This window comes from Syngnathus typhle, linkage group LG4 (assembly GCF_033458585.1).
Source record: "Syngnathus typhle isolate RoL2023-S1 ecotype Sweden linkage group LG4, RoL_Styp_1.0, whole genome shotgun sequence".
Taxonomy (NCBI): domain Eukaryota; kingdom Metazoa; phylum Chordata; class Actinopteri; order Syngnathiformes; family Syngnathidae; genus Syngnathus; species Syngnathus typhle.
The window spans coordinates 20,539,973-20,561,170 of record NC_083741.1 but is presented as its reverse complement, the minus strand read 5'-3'; the positions used below and the strand labels follow the sequence as shown (position 1 = coordinate 20,561,170).

General features: G+C 41.6%; 2 protein-coding genes and 1 long non-coding RNA gene across 3 annotated transcripts; 2 read left to right on the top strand and 1 right to left on the bottom strand.

Moving 5' to 3' along the window:
• Positions 1 to 733: 733 nt before the first annotated feature.
• Positions 734 to 4,958, top strand: LOC133152360 (synaptotagmin-5-like). The gene is made up of 4 exons (XM_061275897.1): positions 734 to 1,783; positions 2,367 to 2,538; positions 3,786 to 3,952; positions 4,074 to 4,958. The coding sequence occupies exons 1-4, from the start codon at positions 857 to 859 to the stop codon at positions 4,218 to 4,220; spliced, it is 1,413 nt and encodes a 470-aa protein (XP_061131881.1). The 5' UTR covers positions 734 to 856; the 3' UTR covers positions 4,221 to 4,958.
• A 620-nt stretch (positions 4,959 to 5,578) lies between these two features.
• Positions 5,579 to 8,372, bottom strand: LOC133152363 (uncharacterized). The gene is made up of 3 exons (XR_009714108.1): positions 8,219 to 8,372; positions 7,801 to 7,910; positions 5,579 to 7,670 (listed from the first exon to the last, which is right to left on the bottom strand). It is a non-coding gene; the product is annotated as an uncharacterized LOC133152363 (long non-coding RNA).
• Positions 8,373 to 8,453: 81 nt separating this feature from the next.
• On the top strand, positions 8,454 to 13,626 carry LOC133152294 (uncharacterized). The gene is made up of 5 exons (XM_061275798.1): positions 8,454 to 8,813; positions 9,044 to 9,216; positions 9,903 to 9,948; positions 10,044 to 11,845; positions 11,930 to 13,626. Exons 1-5 carry the CDS (start codon positions 8,534 to 8,536, stop codon positions 13,493 to 13,495), a joined length of 3,867 nt encoding a protein of 1,288 aa, XP_061131782.1. The 5' UTR covers positions 8,454 to 8,533; the 3' UTR covers positions 13,496 to 13,626.
• Positions 13,627 to 21,198: the final 7,572 nt, after the last annotated feature.

Genomic DNA, 21,198 nt, shown 5'->3' with positions numbered 1-21,198 from the left:
TGATTTTGATGCTGATGCTGGTGGGCTCACACTGATTCCACATGTTGAAGAGTGTTGGACACAGTCATGTCGCACTACATTCTGCCAGGTAAGAAGCATTTTATTTATTTGATTAATTTATTCATTTATGCATGTATTTATTTATTGTATTTATTTATGCATTATTTATTTATGTATTGATTTATGTATTTATTTATTTAACCAAAAATAACACTTTGGAGCTGCAGGCTTCAACTGATTTAATCAGTGCTTTTAGGACAAAATATTATTAACTAAACATGGTCCTAATGAAGTTACATAGCCACTGCATAATGAATTCCTGAGTCAACGGACCAGAGCAAAAACAAATCCTGCCGACTAAGCAAATTTGTGAATAAATTGAGAGAGCATCTCGTTCGTTTGATAGTGTATACGGTTTTCCTAATGTTAAATCATTTTTTCTTGGCTCAAAAAAGAACTTGAGGAGGATCCCTGAACTCCGATTGATGTTGCTCCTACCAAACATATTTTACAAATTGGAAGGTGACTGGATGGATTTTGAGTGTATCACATAATCCAAATAAATAACAACAAAGAACCCCTGATTGGAAATTTAAATTAAATCCTGTAATCATATTATTATTATTATATGAGGACACTTGCTGTCTGGCTCTCAGGAAATTTATCATATCCTCTGTCTGGCTTTTTGAAGCGATTGTGACAAATGAGGGACATTTCCTCATTGATCTCATTAAGATGATGCTAACTCATTCACGCCTCTTCCCTGACCTGGTTTGGTCCTCGCTGTCAGAATAATCAAGCTTCACTTTGAACAGTAAATGTTTGAGGTTATCACCGATGCAAGACAGCTCTCCGAATGAAACTATGGTTGCCTCCAGTTCATCTGCAGATCCTGCTAGCCATTCTCCTGGCCATCTTGTGCTACTGCGTGGTCCTCGCCTTCATCCTCTACTGCAGGCCAAAGAAGACCGTGCCCTCAGATGATGATAAGGAGTCGGGCATTTTGTGCTCTCACCCCAACGAGCGGGTGACCGTGACGTTGACGCCGGCCCTGAGCACGCGGCCCGTCCGGCAACAATACGAAGAACTTGACGGGGACAATCTGGACTACACGTCTTCTAAAAGCAGCTCATCCCCATCCGAGGATGACCTCAGCGATCTCCCGTTGGATTCCAGGTTCTTGTCTCCGCTGCGCCGCCTCAGCTCCCCGCTCGATCCTTTACCGTCCCGTCGAAATTCGAGCCAAAGTCGGGCCTCCTTGCCTTCGCTCACTAAACTGGTTCCCAAATCTCGCTGGGTGAAGAGTCGACGCAGCACCGTGAGTGGGGAAAGTTTGAGCCACCAGGCTGCGCTGTCTCCATTCCAGAACGGCTCCACCACGACCCCAACCAAGCCAACTCCCTTGCTCCACTTCTCCCTTCTCTACTCCTCAAGTGGTACCCTGGTAGTCAACATTCTGGGGGTGTCCGGTAGAAGGCGGAGCAACAGGGTTTTGGTGCGGGCTAGCCTACCTCCAGTGTGCCCAGTACCGTGCCAGGTGGCATCCCGGCGCCGCAGTTTCAGCCCGGAGGTGCAAAGCCAGAACGTGGCTCTCCAAGCGGGCTCCTTGGAGAGGCTACGGGCATGTACGCTGAAATTAGAGGTCTACAGCCGCGACTTCTCTGGCCTACGGGAGGTGGCCCTGGGCGTGGTGGAGCTGCCCTGCCAGCACCTGGACTGGGAGCCCGACACAACGGCGACTTGCACGAGGGAGCTCAGCCCTGCCAAAAGTAAACTCAAGAAGGTAAATTGATGCATGCTTGAATTTGATATCTTTAGGTGTTGAGCTGTCCCAATACTTTTGTCCTTTCCAGAGTGATTAACCCACACAAGCTTATAATCACTAGTTAGCTTTGTGCTTGACTTTTCTTCATCATGGTCAAAATGAGCAGCAAATTGTCAACTCTGCCAGTGTTGATAAATAACTCGGCAGATTGGGCCAAGGCTAATTTTTGTGAAAGCCCATCTGGCTCATCGCTTTCCCCTCCAGATTGGAATTGACTGATACGTTCGGACGTGCGCGGAAGGTGCGGCGCCCGTGACGTAACGCCGAGCGCCCACACACTTGATTTATGACCAAAGTCGATCTTTTCACGTCGGTTGCGCTCTGAAGATTCGATGGAGCAAGCGAGTGACGCAAAACAGTGATTTGATCAGAATCATGCTTGGCTGGGTAGGAAGTCGGAATACCTGCAGACAGGAAGTGATGTCACATCCCTCAGATACTCAAAAGTGACTGGGATTTATTTTAGGTTTGTGGATGCACCACAAAAGGGAACATCTGACTCCTCAAATAAATATCCCATTGTTGTGTTGCTGTTCCTCAGAGTATGAGCTCGCAGGATTCGTGGTCACGCAGGAAGAGCTCGCTGTGTGCGCCGAGATCATTGGGTCAGATCTTTGTGCTGCTCCAGTACCAGGTGCCGGCCCGGCGCATCAAGGTGATGGTGCGGAAAGCCGACCAGCTGGCCAAGCTCACGCGCATCCCTGGCGCACCAGGTAACAGCAATAATCACAACGGGTAGATGTTTGAAGTCCGCTAACCCGAAACATAAAATGTTCTTTCGTGACAAGACACAAATGATACGACTCACTCCGATTTGATTCGCTCTAATGATACAATTGATTCAGTTCGATTATCTTGATACTATTTACTTCCGTGGTATTCATTCAAATTATGATTTAATGCAATTTCCCATTGTGACATGATTCACTCGAATTATGATGACCCCGATTACTGAACAAATTCACCCCACTGGTGTATGATTCACTCAGATTACAATACGATTCGATCGACTCCTATCACCAAATGATTCACTCCGATTACAGTACAGTATAATCACTCCTTTTACAATACGGTATAATACATTTCAACGATAAAAAGTTCTCCATTTACAATATGATCAACACCAATTATGATTTCAATTACCGTATTTTCCGCACTATAAAGCGCACCGGATTATAAGGCGCACCTTCAATGAATGGTCCATTTTAAGTTTTTTGTCTATATATATAAGGCACACCGGATTATGCTTCAATGAATGGCCCATTTTAAAACTTTGTCCATATATAAGATATATACATTTGGCCGGCGGGTCGGACTTTGGACACGCCTGCTGTAGTGGCTCAATATTGGTCCATATATAAGGCGCACCTGATTATAAGGCGCACTGTCGGCTTTTGAGAAAATTGGAGGGTTTTAAGTGCGCCTTATAGTGCGGAAAATACGGTACAATACCGTACGATTCCCTGTGTTCAGATTCATTCCAATTACAACACCGGTGCGAATCACTTCAGATGTACGATACAATTGACTCCGATTATGATATGCTGATTGAAAGTCGTAGATGACCCCGTTATGGAACTGCGAGGGATTTCTTTTCTACTACGTATTAGAAACAACGACAAAACACGCGATGACTCTCCACCGTCTTGTTGTATAACCAGATTAGGAAGCCATGTCGGTTCCTCTCGCGTCTACTTAGCATCTCATTTCCAGCTTCGCTTCATTGGCGCGCAAAAAGCAAGACAACAAAAACCAGCGTTGACGTTTCCGGATCAATTCATTCCACTTTGTTACCCCCAGAGAGTCCCCACGCTTCCAGGAATGTGTCACCACCACAAAAAGACATTTGAATTATTATGCAATCCAATTAAAATGATTAAAAAAAAAAGGGGAGCTGCATTTTCTTTGGACCGTTGACAATGCTGATGCGAAAAACCGGTGCCATGTTTTTCCTCCTCAGTCCACTACATCATCGTCAAGTTGCATCACGACGGAAAAGTGATCAGCACCAAGGAGACCAAAGCCGCCTGCGGTTCCAGTCCCGTTTGGAACGCCCCTTTCTTATTCGACTTGCCGCCCGGCGACGTCGCTCATCTGCCATTGCTTTTTGAGTTCATCATCATGCAGGTATCGAAAAAAAAAACGATTCCCTCGATTATTGTGATTCACTCAAATGAAGACATTTCGATACGGGTCACTCCGAACAATGAGATGAACTCAGATTCCGATGCTATTTTGCTGTTCACAGGGTCGTCTGTACACCAAGAGTAGCATTTTGGGCCGCGTGCTGATTGGTGGTCATGTTTCGGAGGCCGGGAGAGGACACTGGAAGGAAATGTGCAACCGGGCCCCCGGGGAGACCGCTCGTTGGCATGCCATCCAATCAGACGTGTAGTAGAAGTGATTGATAGAGAATTTGTTTTTTGTTGATTTCATTGTAACGTGTTGGAGACGAATGTTTATTCCCGATCATTCAAGCGCAAAAAAGCAATAGCCCTGCACAACCTGAAGCTTGTTTGTTAGCTTAGCTTGCTAACGTGTTCTTGTTTTCTTTTGTACACTTGTAACTATTGTCTGAAATTCTGCGTGACACCATTAGTGATGTTTTATTATAGTTAGGGTTGTATTTTCAAGAGCTAATTATGCTAAGACATGAATTAATTTTTGCCTTGGTGAGTCAAAGTGATGCCTTAATTATTTTTGCGCTTCACAATCACATTAGCCAACGAGCTACAATTTTCAACCAAACTGAAAATCAACACTTCTGTTAAAATGATCTTTTTTTTCTCTATTATCTGTGATGTTGGCAATTCACATTGTTGACTTTGTTTAAAAATAGAGCGCAACTATGACGTAATCTCCATCCCGGGGCAGTGTGATGTCATAACACATGAGCCAGCATGTGACATGGTGACATTTACACAGCGTGTAATATGCCGTGTTATTTAAATCGAGCGTAATGTGAAACACTCCATTAGTTGGGACATTCATGTCCTTGCTGTCACTGTATTGAAAGACTTTAAGTTAAAATGGGGAATATGTGTGTTTTATTTTTGGTGTGAGGAAATTCTGCAGAATTGTGATATGATCATTCAAATGATCAGAAAAATAAATAAATCAAAGAGACTATTAATTTGGAGATTTTCTAATTGCCATTTTTGGAAACCTTTCATACACTTTCTGTTATCACTGGCTCCAGTCTTTGGGCTAAGACTACTTCCTGAATTTGCCACCACGTGTAAGAAATGATCATTGGGTCAGTCCGTGATTTCTGAGTCATATCTCAAAAATAACCTTTTCTTATTGATTATTACGCCGGCTTGTCCATGTGTCACGTCTCATGAAGCCTTAAGGCCAACTCCGTATTGGAGAACTAAATAAAAGCCCGACAGGGAAAATACGAGTTGACAGTTAACCAATATGAGCTTTCTAGCATCAACCACTGCATACGTAGTTTATCTCTAGTGTAACCTTTAAAAAACGCACGCCCCCTAGAGAGCATCAATGTTTCATTTGTGTAAGCAATATGTTAAGAGAAAAAAATGCAATTAATTATTTGCCTTTATTCACGAGCACGTATACGTTAACTAGGGTGACATATGTTATCATTGGAACATTAAATAATAGTTTCAAACATGTAAATAGATTAATATATAGTATAAATGACATACAGAAAATAATGTAGAATATAAATATCACGTGTGTGTGTGTGTGTAACATGTAAATGTAGCTAAAGTATACACACACTGTAAATATGTTTTTAGAATGCTTTTATTATAATAACTTTTTTATAACAAGATACAAGTGTACATACTGTAAATATGTTTTTTGGAACTCTTATTAATTATAAAAAAAAACATAAGGTACAATATTGAAAATATATTTTTAGAACTTAAAAATGATATTTTTTTGTATAAAAAGGTACAAGTGTACATTCTGCAATTGTGTGGACAATCCCTGCCTTCTGTTGACGTGTGGGCGACTTTCATGCCGTAATTCCTCAATTCAGAAGTTCTATTTCCAATTTGTGAGTTTTTATTTATTTATTTTCAATTTGGAAAAAAGTCTGCAATGTACAAAGCCGCGATGTAGCGAGGGATTACCGTATTCTCAAAATAATTACAACGGAAATATGAACTTCTCACTGTGGTGAAGAAAAGGAGTTCAGCATCCCAATCAAAAGGTACATAGAATTCTCATTGATGCAAAAACTCATGAAGTCTGCTCAAACAGAAGATGAAAACTTCACGGATCATCGCTCATCTCCTCAACACACTCGAAATTCTCAATAGGTTCGTGTTAGAGTTCCCTTCCGAGAGAACACTTGGCCACAAACTGAGCATAAAAAAGGTTTCTCCCCAGTGTGGACTCTTGTATGACATATTAGAGGTTACTTCTCAGAGAATTTTTGGCCACAAACTGAGCATGAAAAAGGTTTCTCCCCAGTGTGGGTTCTTGTATGACGTGTTAGAAATTTCTTCTCAGAGAATACCTGGCCACAAACTGAGCATGAAAAAGGTTTCTCACCAGTGTGGGTTCTTGTATGACGTGTTAGATTTCCCTTCTGAGAGAATACTTTGCCACAAACTGAGCATGAAAAAGGTTTCTCACCAGCCTGGGTTCTTGTTGACGTGTTAGATTTCTTTTCTGGGAGAATTTCTGGCCACAAACTGAGCATGAAAAAGGTTTCTCCCCAGTATGGATTTTTGTATGACGTTTTAGAGATTGCTTCTTAAAGAATTTTTGGCCACAAATCGAGCAGGAAAAGGGTTTCTCCCCAGTATGGATTTTTGTATGACGTTTTACAGATTGCTTCTCAGAGAATGTTTGGCCTCAAACTGAGCAGGAAAAAAGTTTCTCCCCAGTGTGGATTTTTGCATGAAGTTTTAAAGATCTCTTCTTAGAAAATACTTGGCCACAGACTGAGCAGGAAAGAGGTTTCTCCCCTGTGTGGATTCTTTCATGATGTATTAAAACTTTCTTCTCAGAGAATTTCTGGCCACAAACTGAGCATGAAAAAGGTTTCTCACCAGTGTGGATGCTTGTGTGCATTTCTAAGCTTGCCTTTGCTGAAAATCTTTCCCCACAAACTGAGCATGAAAACGGTTTCTCACCAGTGTGGATTCTTGCATGAACTGTTAGAATTCCGTTCGCTGAAAATCTTTGGCCACAAACTGCGCATGAATAAGGTTTCTCCTTAGTGTGGGTTCTTGTGTGTGTTCTTAAATTTGCCTTCTGAGAGAATTTTTGGCCACAGAGTGAGCATGAAAAAGGTTTCTCGTCAGTGTGGATCATTGTGTGCCTTTTTAAATGATTCCTCTGATTGAATTTTATGCCACAGAGTGCGCATGAAAAAGGTTTCTCGCCAGTGTGCATTGTTGTGTGGGTTTTTAAATGTTCTCTCCGAGAGAATTTTTGGCCACAATATGAGCACGAAAAAGATGTTTCGCCAGTGTGGGTTTTTCGGTGCCTTTTTAAAGTGAAACTCCAATGGAATTTTTGGCCACAATCTGAGCAGGAAAACCTTTTCTCTGCGTGCGATTTCATGTGTCGATTCAAAGCAGTCTTATTAGCATAACATTTCCCACACTGAGAACATTGCGTGCGTTTGTTTTGAGACGCATCATCATCACCAGAAGGAGCATCTGATGACATGTCATCACTATCTGATGGTGGAGCTGCTTGTGCTCCTCCACAGTGGTCTTCGTCACCTCCTTTTTTATGGTGCAAAGAAATGTCTGCTCCATTTGTTCATCCAAGGGGTGGAGCTCTTTGACCACATCTTCCTCTTTAAGGCGACTGCACTCTGGCTCCTGCTGCTTACCACCAATTACTTCACTAATGTCTGCAGAACAAGGCAAACACAAAAGTTACAGTGGAAGAGAAACTGGCAAAACTTATACAAGGACTTCTTCAATCTGCCTATCACACATGATCTAGATAGAGAATAGTTTTTCCTTAAGTAAAGTACTAACCAGCTCTGCGTAACAGAACATAAGGCTGCAGCCAAAGATCTTTCAGTCGTCGACGACTACTGTCTTTTTCCTCCACGTGCTTTGCTGTGATCCTTGCAAACATTTTCACACTGCAATCACAACACTTGTTCAACAATGTTTCGCTAACAAACTTTGAACAGCGGCGAGCGAGCTATTTGATGAGGTAATTGAATATTGGTTATCTCATATTTAGGCAGCAATATTGCGCTAGATTGGAAATAAAATAATAGAATAGACAGTTGTAATTCAATCATTGATGCCAATAATTAAGCTAAATATCGTAAAGTTAGCACTTTGGTAGCTTCCATGCTAATGAAAGCGGCCCGTACTTCTGTACTGCAACTAACCAGTACTACAAATAACGGTGCTAACATGATAACTTATAGTCGTAACTTACCTCTTTAGTCGTTGATTCACCACATAAATCGCGTGTTTATCTGATGCAGTCAATTCAAAGGAGATAAGTTTCTTTTTGAGCGCAAGCGCTGGTTTGTAGTCTTTGCTTTACTTTCTGGCGCGTAATGATGATGTCATTTGAGGGAGGCAAGTAGATGACAGTATTGCGCCTACTACCGACCAATAAACAAAGGCCGTTAATGTGACGTAGGACATTCTAGGGAATACTAGTGACGTATATGGCAGCCATCTTGAAAATAGTCGTCTCCTCGCGGTGTATCTCGACGGACATTTAATTCTACCGGACCGAATTTTTATGACTTATGTTAAAAGCTCGCATCTGATCATGTCAACGGAAGATTTTCAAACAAAATACGCCTGTTTTATGGACGGCTTGGTTAAAAGTACGGTCGCAGAAACAACCAAACTTTTTGAAACGGTGGTTGATGAATTAAAAGCAGAATTGTCGAAGGTGAAGACGGAAAACGAGGCCCTGAAAACAACGTGCAGACAAATAGCTACTGCGAAAACCTTTGCCATTAAAGAGCCCGTCCAAAATGGCTGTTCGAATATCCAGGATAAAGCTGTGCAATGTGGTACGTGAGTTTCGATACTTTTGCTTCGCTCCAAATTCTTCCGAAATGCTCTCTTTTATATTTACATGTACTGCCGAACCTGCTAGTGGGCATCCGCGTTGCTACGGCGTGTTAAGGGGGTGCTATAGCCCCGTCAAAAATGTTTAAATCGCAATGTTTAAAAAAAAAAAAAAAAAGAAGACAGACTTTAGTTAGTCAATCAATCAATGACTTTGTCCAAATGTTTGCAGATATTCTTCCTTACCATCTTTTGATGGTAGATCAACCAGCGGTGCAAAGTGGAGAGGAACACGCCAAACAATGTAAAGAAGAGCAAATGATGTACATTGTCCTAAACAACCATGATGGTGTTGCTGAAAAAGAAGAAAATCCAGACATGACAGTTTCTATTCCAAACCATGAGGTATGCATGTGAAATAGTAGCAAAAAAATCTATTGGATACTGAGATTTTGGTATGATCGATAGCAAGTACTTCCTTTGTTTGAGAAAGTACCGTTTTTTTCCATGTATAATGCGCCCCCATGTATAATACGCACCCAAAGTTTGACTCCTACTTAAGTCCGTAAATGTAAAATTATTTCAGATAAAAGATCATCTTTGGGAAAAATCGGATGTTATTCTGCCGGTCAGTATCAGTGCGCATGCGCTAGCAAACTCAATAGCGAAGAAATGTTTTGGATTGGTGTAAGCTACATTGTGACAGCAAACAAGCAGGTGATCGAGCAAGCGTCTGATACGAGAGCATTGTGTTCGTATGGAGCGTGTTTGAAGTGAACAGCAGAGAAGAAAGCGCATCCGTAATGGCGGCCTCCGTATCATATCCGGATTTTTTTTTTGCACCCATGTATAATGCGCACCCCAGATTTTCGGACAATAAATTAGTTAACTTTTGTGCATTATACATGGAAAAAACGGTCATTTTAATTGCCCTGTGTGCTAACACAAGATCACAGTGTTGGCTGTGTCAGCAGCACTCGGGTCCAACAGAACCAATCATGGTACCCAAACATTTAAACTCTTGGTGTCAGATGAGGTTTGACAGATTATCGTGACTCTGTTTTGTTTTAATCCTTTCTTTTATTTGAAAGGACTCTGAGCCTGTTGCCAGCAGAAACCTATTGTGCACATTTCCAGGTGAGAAATTAAATCAGACTGAAAATATTTACAAATTATGAAATGATTCTGTGAAAATAGTTAACACACTTTAAATGTTATGTCACTTTTCTTAGATCCACCACCAACCACCGCTTGTGAGAATGAAATCGGAGACCCTGAGATTGGCCAACAATGTTTGACCAAAGCGCTCCGAAAAAGACAAGACACTCAAGTGACTAGTTTGGACGCGGGTCACAATTTACCCGAGGCACCCAATCGATCAATACAGCCTGTTAATTATGTCATCTCTCTCGCTGCAATTAACAACGGCATGGAAGCTGGTCAAATCTCAGCTCAGTCGTCGGAGGCATCAGAGGTTCGAACTGAGCTGCCATCATTGGGAGACGTACTGAACGTCGAGCCAACACTTTGGAACAAACAGCTAGGAGAAAAGGAAAAATATATCTTGACGAAAGTTAAGACCGAGTGGGAAACAGGAGACCAAAACGATACCGAAAGAAACATAACGACGCCTAAGATTGTGAATTTGTGTGGGCAAGCACCGTCGCCGACTAAGTGTAGCGACTCCGCAACGGTACAGGATGCAATGCTTCTCCTTGACGCAATGGGTCACTCCAAGAATCGTAGCGCCCCGCGGGAAGTACCGACACCCCGAGACTGCTGTCTTGGTTCTACTTCGGCATCTCCGTTAGCTCCTCAAGCTTTGCCCTCGCCGCCGCCCGCCGACGTAAGTGAAAACGGCGTAGAAGCGGTCACAACAGACGACAACGAGACGCTTGTTGACGGTCGTACGACGCAATCCGACAATTTTCAGTTCAGCATCGGCGTCGCTTCAGAGAATCAACAAGATGACGTTGCTTCTTCTGACATGGCATCAACATCATCGCCGACCAGCAATTCTCTCGGGGCAACCGCGGTCCCAGACCTCGCCCCCCTTAAAGTCTTTGTCAAATCGCCATCCGCTCATCTACGAGAAACGAGCGCTCCGCTTTCCCCGAATCAGATCTCGGTGTCATCTTTCGGACTCTTTCGGAGGAAAAGAAAGGTTCACTCCCGCACATCTGCTCCCCTCGTCACGTCCGACAAAACAGTCGGTCCAACGCAACAAAGGTCAAACCCAGCGGTGTTTAAAAAAGTCCAAATAATCATTCGCAGAGCTCTCGATGTCGTGGCCAGCCCGCTGCAATTACCGGAGACACTCAACCAGGATGCAATTGGACCAGCCGACGCTATGACATCATCAGAGGAACCAAACGCAGTCGCTCAAGTGACCTCAGATCAAAGTCAATCCTCGTTTCAGCAGGCCGAACCTTCATCGCAGCAGACACACATTTGTGATAGTTTCCAAATAAGTCCAAGCGAGCAAGCAGCGACTGAGAGCGTAGCGCTAACGGGCTCGTTGTCACCCCCGCGGCCGGAATCAGAGCAGATGAACATCAGTGAAGAAAAAACTCCCGGAGAACAAGCCGAGTCATTGTCAAGTCCGACTCTACCGCCATCTCCGCAAATGGAACCTTCATCCGAGCCAGCGAGCTTTTGCCAAAATTTAACTCCCGAGGAACAAGCGGCAGCATCGTCGAGCGAGGGTGAGCCCGTAAAGTCTCGTCCTCCTTTCCCACTCATCAAACTCAAAAGGCTGCCACGTCTGTCCGCTGGCTCCCTTTTGCTTCCACAATCGTTAAGCGACGATAGCGAATCCGGAGACGTAGCAGCAGGTGCTAGCGCCTCGTCTCTCCTCGACGACCAGGCATTAAAAACGACAACCCGTCCATCGCAAGTCTCAACCAGCTCCTGTCCAGATTTAAACGTCTCTTCTACCGTTCCCGAGGAGTTATGTGGACCTCACTTGCCATTGACCCAAATCCAGTTGCTCGCGCAGCTGTGTTTGGCGCCTGTAATTCAAGATGCCGAAAAGGTAATAAGAAAAAAAAAATCCATTTGTCTTCAAATATCTTCATAATGGAAAATGTGAATAAACGATTGTTCTTGTATTTTGTAGGCATCACCAAACAATCCCCAAAATGTGTCCAATGCCCTTGGCGGGAAAAAGCTTGGCAAAGAATCCATCCTTGTCCATCCTCGCACCACCCGCAATACAAACTCTTGGACTAAAAGAACAAACACCAAACCAGAACCGCAGACAGGCAAGCCACCTATCCCCAAAATCGCCAGGAAAGCCAAATTGGAAAGCGTTCAAGATCCCACCCCGAAGCCTGTTCCAGTTCCCGCAAAGAGAGCCGTGTCCTTGAGTCCCACGGGGCCACCTAAAGAAAATGCCTTTTCCCGACCAAGTCTCAGGAATCAACAGAAGAGTGCGAGCATCACTCAAAGTAAGACCGTTTCTGTCAGAACCCGAGACCCGGTCGTGCGTTTGTGTCGGTTATCTCTAAAAGGCACTTTGTTTGTCATCCCGTCGCCGCGCACAGCCGTTAATACGCGTGTAAGGTCACGTAAAGATCCCACCGCGAAGAATTCCAAGAATTGTCTCTCTCGTAGCAAAATTGCTCGTGAGAAAAATATAAATCTGCCTCGACACCAGTCTGCCAATAAAATAAAAAAAGAAAAGACAAAAATCACGAGCGAGCAAAAATTCCAATTTCATCCCGCCGGTATGAAAAATGCTCCAAGTGAAGCTCTCTGGATTTACAAGGTTCCGGAAGAGCAAATCGCCAAACAAGAATCAAATTCATCAGGAGCGGAAAGCGGTTCCTCCAGTGTCCAGTCGCCCAAATTGGCTAACGGCAGTCTGGTTAAGACGAGAGAAAAATCGGGATCCAATCAAAAGTCTACCGTTGAAGAAAATACAAACGTGCAGGACACGAAGAAATCAGTCCAAATGATTAAAACCGAATCCAATATAACTCGGCCGATCATTCGCCAGCCTGCGGGAAACAAATGTCCGTCTCCGATTGCGCGAGTAGGAGAAACCCCCCAGCAGCTTCGATTTGTCATCTCGGAGAAGAACCTGCTTAAGAACCAGTGCAGGTATTGCGGCCGCGTCCTTTGCGACAGTACGTCCCTCAATAGTCACATCCGACTCCATACGGGCCACAGGCCATTCTGTTGCAAAATTTGCCCAAAGAAATTTCCCAACGGCAGAGGCCTGAGACGACACGTCCTCGTGCATCGCAAGGGGAGGAAGCACGTTTGCCAGGAGTGCGGCAAAGGCTTCGTCTACAAATTTGACCTCACCAAACACGTCCAGATGGTGCACGGCAAAATGAAGCCCTTCGTTTGCCAGCTGTGTGGCAAAGCCTTCTTCACAAAGCGAGACGTGGAGACCCACATACGAGGCCACGCGGGGGAGAAACCCTATCACTGCCACTTGTGCGAGAAGAGGTTTTTGAGGAGCACCGAACTCAGCGCGCATCTGAGGTGGCATCGCGGCGAGAAAAGACATTGGTGCCCCTATTGCGGCAAAGGATTTTTCGACCAGACCAACCTGAAGAGACATAAGTTTATCCACACAGGAGAGAAACCACACTCCTGCCCACATTGCCCGAAACAATTTACACAGTCTGGACACCTGAAAAAGCATGTTAAAAATGTACATAAAGCGCAATGAGAGCAAGCCTGCGCGTTTTGTCATCTTTCAGTCCTTTTGTAACATTTATATCATTTTCTAGGTAGATTCAATTCATAAAATGCCCGTGACACCGAGATAATAAATAAATAAATAAAATGATTTCAAGAGTACTGTTTGTCTTGTGTCGTTATTTTCATGTATTTGTTAATCACAAGTCATGTGGAATATGAATCAAGCAGCAAAATTCTACCCATTATTATCCATCGTCATAATTATAATAATAAATTTACTTCTCTTTTCAAAATACCAACATTACATTCATACATCCATTCGCAAAACCACCTGCCTTTATTTACGACCATGAACATGATTACCATTTGCTACAAAGAATCCGTTTGTTTTATTTTAATCTTTTACTTACACCAGCGTTTGTGTCTCGTCAGAGAGAATATTTGTTCATATGCGCTGCAACTGAAAGATTATTCTCCAGTGTGCGTTCTTGTGTGCATTTATAGGCCTCCACTTGCAGAAAATATTCAACCGCTAACTGAGCAGACAAATGGTTTCTCTCCAGTGCGTATTCTTAAATTACCTTTCTGTTTGAATCTTTTACCGCATAAAATTAAGTTTTTTCTTTCTCTAGCGTGTGTGAGTAAATCATGGTTTAAAGAGAATCTTTGATTCCAAACAGAGCAGGAAAAAAGTTTCTCCCGAGTGTGTGATCCTTTGGAGAATCTTTGAACCTAAACTGAGCATGCAAAATGTTTCTCTTCAGTGTGTTGACATATGTGGATTGTTAAACTGGTTCCTTAGACAGAATCTTTTACAACAATTTGAGCAGGTAGAAGGTTTCTCCCCATTGTGTGTACTTTCAGTTTCTATTTTGAACTAAATGAGAGCATTTTACACACATTTGTTGCCAGTGTGCCATTTTGTATTACCTTTCATGCATCAGATATGATTCCAGAGGTAAGACTGGGGTTTCTCGGAAAGCCCCACAATGGTCCCAATCATCTTCTCCTGCCATGTGTTGAGTTGAGCTGCATCACACGTATAAATGTTTTAAATACAGTCTGCCCTTTTTTTGTGTGTTGTCAAAAGTGTTTTTCAAGTGAATCTTTATCACAAACCGAGCAGGTAATTAATTTCCACCAGTGTGTTTTTTTGGTTTTCTGTTAAATTTGACTTTCTAGTAAATCTTTTAACACAGACCGAGCAGACAAAAGGTTTTTCTCCGGTGTGTGTTCTTGTGTGTGAAGTTAAATGTGTCTTTAAAGAGAATCTTTGACCACAAACTAATCAAGCAAATAGTTTCTTTCCAGTGCGTTCAGTGTAGATTGTTAACCCTGATTTTCCAGAGCATCTTTCAACACAAATGGGGCATGCAAAAGGTTTTTCCTCTATTGTATGTATTCTTAAAATTCAATTGTAAGCAAATCTTTTAGCACAAACAAAGCAGGCGAAAGGTTTCTCCCCTGTGTGGGTTCTTGTGTGTATTTTTAAAATTCCATGTCTAGATAATCTTTTTCCGTGAACTGAGCAAGTGAAAGGTTTATCTGCAGCGTGCATCATTAAGTCTCCATTTTGATACCAATTGAAAAATAAACAAGACATCAACTAATTTGTTAAATATCAGTATTTGAAGACGCCAAACGATCTTTCAATTTAGATAAAAATGTGTTTTATTTTTAATGAATTATTGTTTAAGACGAACATTTATCAAACATACCAGGCATTTTATTCAAATATAACGTTTAGATTTACTGTACTGTTTATTTTTGTACAACTTGAGGTCTTATTTTCATTACAAGAGGTGCTAATAAAAAATTCAAAGCGTGAGTTTTGATTGGTTAAAATCTGTTAGAGGTATTTAATACAATATAAAGTGTAAAGTGCACATATAATTAAATCCTTTACAAATAATAAATATAGATAGAACTTTAACTGCATGTATCAACTACTAAAATAATCCGGTTTAAGCAATCTGTTTTAAAATACAAACGAGGCTCTCAACCACGAATTTTTGGCAGTTCCTGGGTTCTAAAATACAGTACTCTGTGTCAGCAGGTGGCACTGTAGGACAATCTCATCCTGCACTCACAGGCTTCTGTATATGTTATGTAGATGTATTATATTCAAGGAGATCCAATACCAAAATGTGCATGTGCGAAGATGATAATCCATAAGAAAAATTTAACACTAAAGAAACGTGTGCACTAATAAAAACACTCAACAGCAATTTCCTGTGTATATAAACAGTATTGTTTTTTTTCCCGGTGTTGGTGATTTTACAGACAAGCATTTGAAAAGGGTCGTTTGCGCTGTTGTGGGCGTGAACGCAGGCAATCGTTGGGGCTCCTAAAAACGACAAAATAACCTTATTACATACGCAATGACTTAAAATGTGACTTTGTCGGCCAAAATAAATTCACAATCTCTCTCACACACGCACGCACGCGCGCACACACACACACAGACTGTGCAGGAGGGCCATAACATCTGGAGGCCAACACAGACCCGGTGTCAGATCAGAGAAGCATTTCTGGGATCAGATCTGGCTCTCGTCTATCAGCGCTCTCTGCGGCCATGATTAATGAAGCCTCCGTCACGGTGGCGCGACGCCATTTCACGCTTTTGTGTGCCGTACCCTTTGGCTTGGCTTGAAATAAAGAAAATCAATCTGTGGTTCCAATTTGGGTGGAATATAGAGGGCAATGAAATATTTCTGGAAAAAGTTCAACAAAATCTCCATGCACCTTGCAACACTTTACATCAGTGAGATGCTAAAAGATATTTGTTGTGCTTTTTCTTTTTTTAACGCCATGGACCATCGCAATAGGGCTAAAAAAAAAAACAAATTACGAGGATTTTAGGCTGTACGAAGATCCACCAGACTTCACAAAAGCATGTCAAAGTCAAAAGCTAAGCAAGGCTGTGATATTAGCATAGATTAGCGTTAGCTAGCATCTTTTAGCTGTTTGCCAGGCAGGCAAAAAATGCACAAGGCTAAACTTGCAGACAATTCAGATTGTCCGTTTGATCTCCATCTTTCCTGTATTTTCATTGTGGTCAGTGGGTAAATTCACAAGGGTTCATTTGTTTTGAAATGAGATTGTGGCCTTTACGGTGTTCCTAATAAACAGGTGTCGCAGTGTGGTGCTGAACGCGGCGGCGGGAAGTGCGTTCTCGATAATTCCAGAGCAGCAGCTGGCCTTGGTGTGTGTGTGTGTGTCGCTCTCTCTTTCTTTCTTTTGCTCTTTCCGGGCCGCATAAACAAAGCAGCGGCAGCATTAAGTAAGAACACATGAGGAGACAATTTTCTTTCTTTTTTTTTTCTTTTTCTTATTATTCTTCTTGTTCCAAGTGTTGTGTTTTTAACTAACAGCGACTTTCACCACTTAGGGAAAGTCATTTCATGACAATGCGCTTTCACTGCAGGGGGGGCTGTATTATTATTTAAAAAAAAAAGGAAGGAAAGAATAAAACAGATAAAAGAAAATTGGCAAAAAAATGAGAACGAAACACTGTTGCCAACGCTAATCCAGATCAAAAGAAGAAAAGAAAGCCAATCCTCATGTGTTTTGCATCGAAAAAAGGCAAACGTGCAAAAAATCTGCTTGAGGAGGAAAAACAATTATTTGCTAAGAGGATAATTTGCCTGCATATTTGTATAATACAGCATTATTATAATATCAATCATAATGGAGGTTGATTTTTGACTGATATGTCCTCGCCATCATGTTACCATTAGTTAAGAGTCATGACCTTCTCGGCCTGCTATTTAAAACATCGATATTGTCATACAACTCTTTGCACGTTCGCAACCCAATAAGAAGAATAAAAAACAGGCAGTCGGTGTTTTTGCACGTGCACCATGTACGTCACCTTTTCTTTCCTTCCCTTGTTGTTAGCAAACGACAAGACACGCTACACGGCATGTCCAGCAGACTCTACGTCTCCTCGCCTGTGTTCGCCTGCCAGCGGCCGAGAAATAAATAAATCAATAATAGAAATCAGATGAGACGTGTGACGATGTCGAGACACACGAGGCAAACGTTAAAATCACTTGCCCACCGAACGAACCGCTATAGCTTGTTCATGTCACGGCTTGGTAAAAATAATATGTGCATGTTATTATCTTAAATCCCACTTTGCGGTTTATCCGTACACTTATGCCGTAATTGAGCTCAACCAGACATTTTGTTATGAAAGACCACCGAGCCTCGTTGTGCTCGGAGGAGGTAACGAACGATCTTTGAAGTGGGGAATTAATAAAAGAGCCTTCTCGGGTGGGTTCCATTAAGTCGCCTAAAGCGTTTTGCCCCGTGACATCACTTCCGCACTCCGATGGGGAAATTTACAAGAAACAGTAAAGGCAAGACGGACAATAAAAGGAAAACTATTTGCGGTTTGACGATTGGCAGCGCCGTCGCCATCTGCTCCTGCTTATGGCACAGCTTTACGGTTGCGCTGGCACAGAGGCCTCCATGTTGAAAGGCAACATTTGGTGCCGCCAGTCCAAATGGCTTCTTGTTTGTTGATATTGCATCTCGCATATTTTGTGGTAAAAAGTAACCAAGTGCTTTGTTTGTCATGATTTGAACCGTACAAGGATTAATTGAACAAAATGATTTATTAACAAGAAAACAAGCAGAAGTGTGGTCGAAATCAAAAACAAAACAAAAAAAAGCAGCACCAAAACACCACCTCAAGAAACAAAACATGACTGAGGGAAGTCTGGGAGCTAAACATCTAAAGCAACACCTAGAAACGACGCAAAGGATTGGAGGAAGCTGATTGGTTAAAACGAGTGACCAGGTTGGCGAGCACAGGAGGAGAGCAAGACATGACAAAAAAAATCAAAACAATCAGAAATCAAATTTGACAAATTTTGACACAAATCATGACATCATTAGAGCAAATGATGCAATTTAAATTTTTTAAATTTAAATTATTCTTTTAAATTTAAATTGTTTTGTTTTTAATTTAAATGAATGTTTTTAAATTAGATTTTTTTAAATTACATTTTTTCTCCCTACATTTGAAAACAGATATGTATTCTTCGACTCCATTGAACCTTAATTACAAAACTACAAAATGTGCAAACTGAACTACATGTTGAACACTGAAGCCAATTTAAAAAAGACAATTTTCTCACCAAACCTAAAGTATGTTCCTGTTCACAATATTTACAAATATTTCAAACATCAAAGTTCAATCAACCTAACATCCAATGACAATTTCCTCCACTGAACATGTTTACGTTAGCATTGAAGCTAATTTAGAATCTTCCGTGAGGCAACAACTTTATATTTTGTAAACACGGACTACAATCCAGAGTCTTCAGTAATTGAAACAAAAGTTTTCCTTTGTAAACACTGAAGACAATTTGGAATCTTCATTGCCTTGTGGTGTCTCACAGCTGACTCACATTTGAGTGGAAGACTTTGGCTGGGAACGGCGGACATGTTTTTAGGTCAATTTGTTGTGTTTCCAGCTGCGTAAATGCTTCCTGCACCTGTAACTTCAAATCAAGTAAATCACTGCAACTCTCACGAAGGAAGATATACAGTACACCAAAAAAAAAGAAAATTTTTCATCCAGTCAAAAGTCATTTTCCAAATCTTAGTTCTTCCTGTCTGAGCTCCACCTTCAATATTTTCTCCTCCTGTCTGAGGTTGAACATTTTATGGAAGACTAAGTGGTGATGCGGCTATGTTTTTACAAATCCTTGCCTTATTGGCTCGGAGCAAAAAGAAGCATCCCGACTTGGGCCTGAGTGTGAAACCACAAAAGAACCTGAGCCCACCCTGTCAAAATCATCACAATGGGAGACAATTAAAGAGACATTTGTAATGAGTGGTTAAAAAGCCACATCTGCTCAATCCATCAATGTCACACTTAAAACATTCCATGGGTCAATTTTAGTTTATTAACTCCATCCGTCCATCCATCCTTCTGTCCATCCATAGGCACCACATCCCGATCAAGTCAAGTTTATTTATATAGCCCTAAATCACAAGCAAGCCAAAAACAAAATATGGCCAAATATTTATATATTAAAAAATGTATACGACATATACATATATAGATTATCAATACAAGCCGATCAAGTGGTCCTACTCCATAAAAAACTAAATATGGCAAAATATTTATGTATTGAAATATTTATATCCACTTTTTTGACATATATTTGGCTAAATGCGCAGCTCTGGTACTTGAATGTTTTTTGGGTTAATATTGCCTTTTTTGGCAAACTTGCTTGCTGTTGCGGTTCTCATCGACTATAATACAGATGTCCCATTCGAGATGAAGCCAATAGAAGCATCATGGACTGTAATCCGTGCCCCTTTTGTGAACCTCATCCAAAACCGTACATCCCCCCCCAAAAAAATCCGGATCGATTGAGGCTGTCACTCAACATGTCACAGAGCTGGACTGACCTCTTTCCACTCCCTTTAATTTGTCATTTTAAGCATATTCATGATGGCAAAGGTGAGTCGTACTCCATTTTCACAAAGCCCGCGGCTCCTTTCTGGAAGAATTCTTTGCATTTCTAATTGGCGAGGGTTGAACTTGGCGAATGACGAGAGGTTGGATGAAATGAAAAGCAGATAAATGGGGAAACGCTCAGGGACTCTCCACGCTGGGAATGGCACAGAAAGTGAACGTGCGGTGGGAATAATGAAGACCAGTCTGCCAGTTCAGCAGCAGCTGTGCTTCTCTAAAAACATTTACTTCTCTAGACATGTTAGATTTACAGTAATCACCCCTTCATTGCAAGGGTTACGTTCCGGACCACCTCCATGCTCCGAAAAATCTGCTATATAGAAAAATATACCCTAGTGAAATACTTCTTAGGCATGTTTTCATGGAATTTATTCCACTTTATTTTAAACACACTACAAGTCTTTAAAGGCTACATGCGAAGGGAGCAGCAGCATTTTGGACCAACGGGAGATGTTTGAGGGAGGACTGGTTGACTCCAAAATAAAGTTTTTTTATTTATTATTATTTGATTTTTATTTCAGTATTCCAGACGATACATATTTTTAGACGTGGAAAAAAATGCCATTTTATCTCTTCAGATTTCATTAGTTTTTTTTTAAATGTATAAAAAAAAAATATATTAAAAAAATCATTTAAATTCTGGCCGTTTATGCTGATATAGATAATATAGTCAGATTATTTCTATTTACATTAATTTACATTATAGAAGTAATAATATAGTCATTAAATGGTTAAATATAGAAAAAACAAACGGTCAACTTCCTGCTAACCAAAACAGCAGCACCTAGGGAAGCATGTAATTGCATGCATCTGTCTGCTACCACATAACAGTGCCCTTTTTGTTTCACGCCTTTTACTTCATAGTTAGAAATAATAAAATTAATTACCCCCCCCCCCCCCCCCCAAAAGAAACCTTCTACCCTGAACCAAACAGAAATGTCGACTTTCTTGGTTGTAAAAAACATGTTGGAGGCTCAACAGAGTTAATAAGTTGCAGCTTGTTCCCAGCAACAAAGGAAACCTTGAAGAATGATGCAATAATTCCTTCTCGTCGATGTTGGTGTTGTTGAAGGCTTCGCAAGCCATCTGTCTGCGGAAAAGCTCCACTACGTTAGCGCAGCTACGCTATACTTCACCGCAATGTACACTGTGTGTGTGTGTTTTGTTTTTTTTAATACCAAAGATCATTTTTCATTCCTGTTTTGTTCTGGTTTAATGACAACCTCAGCATT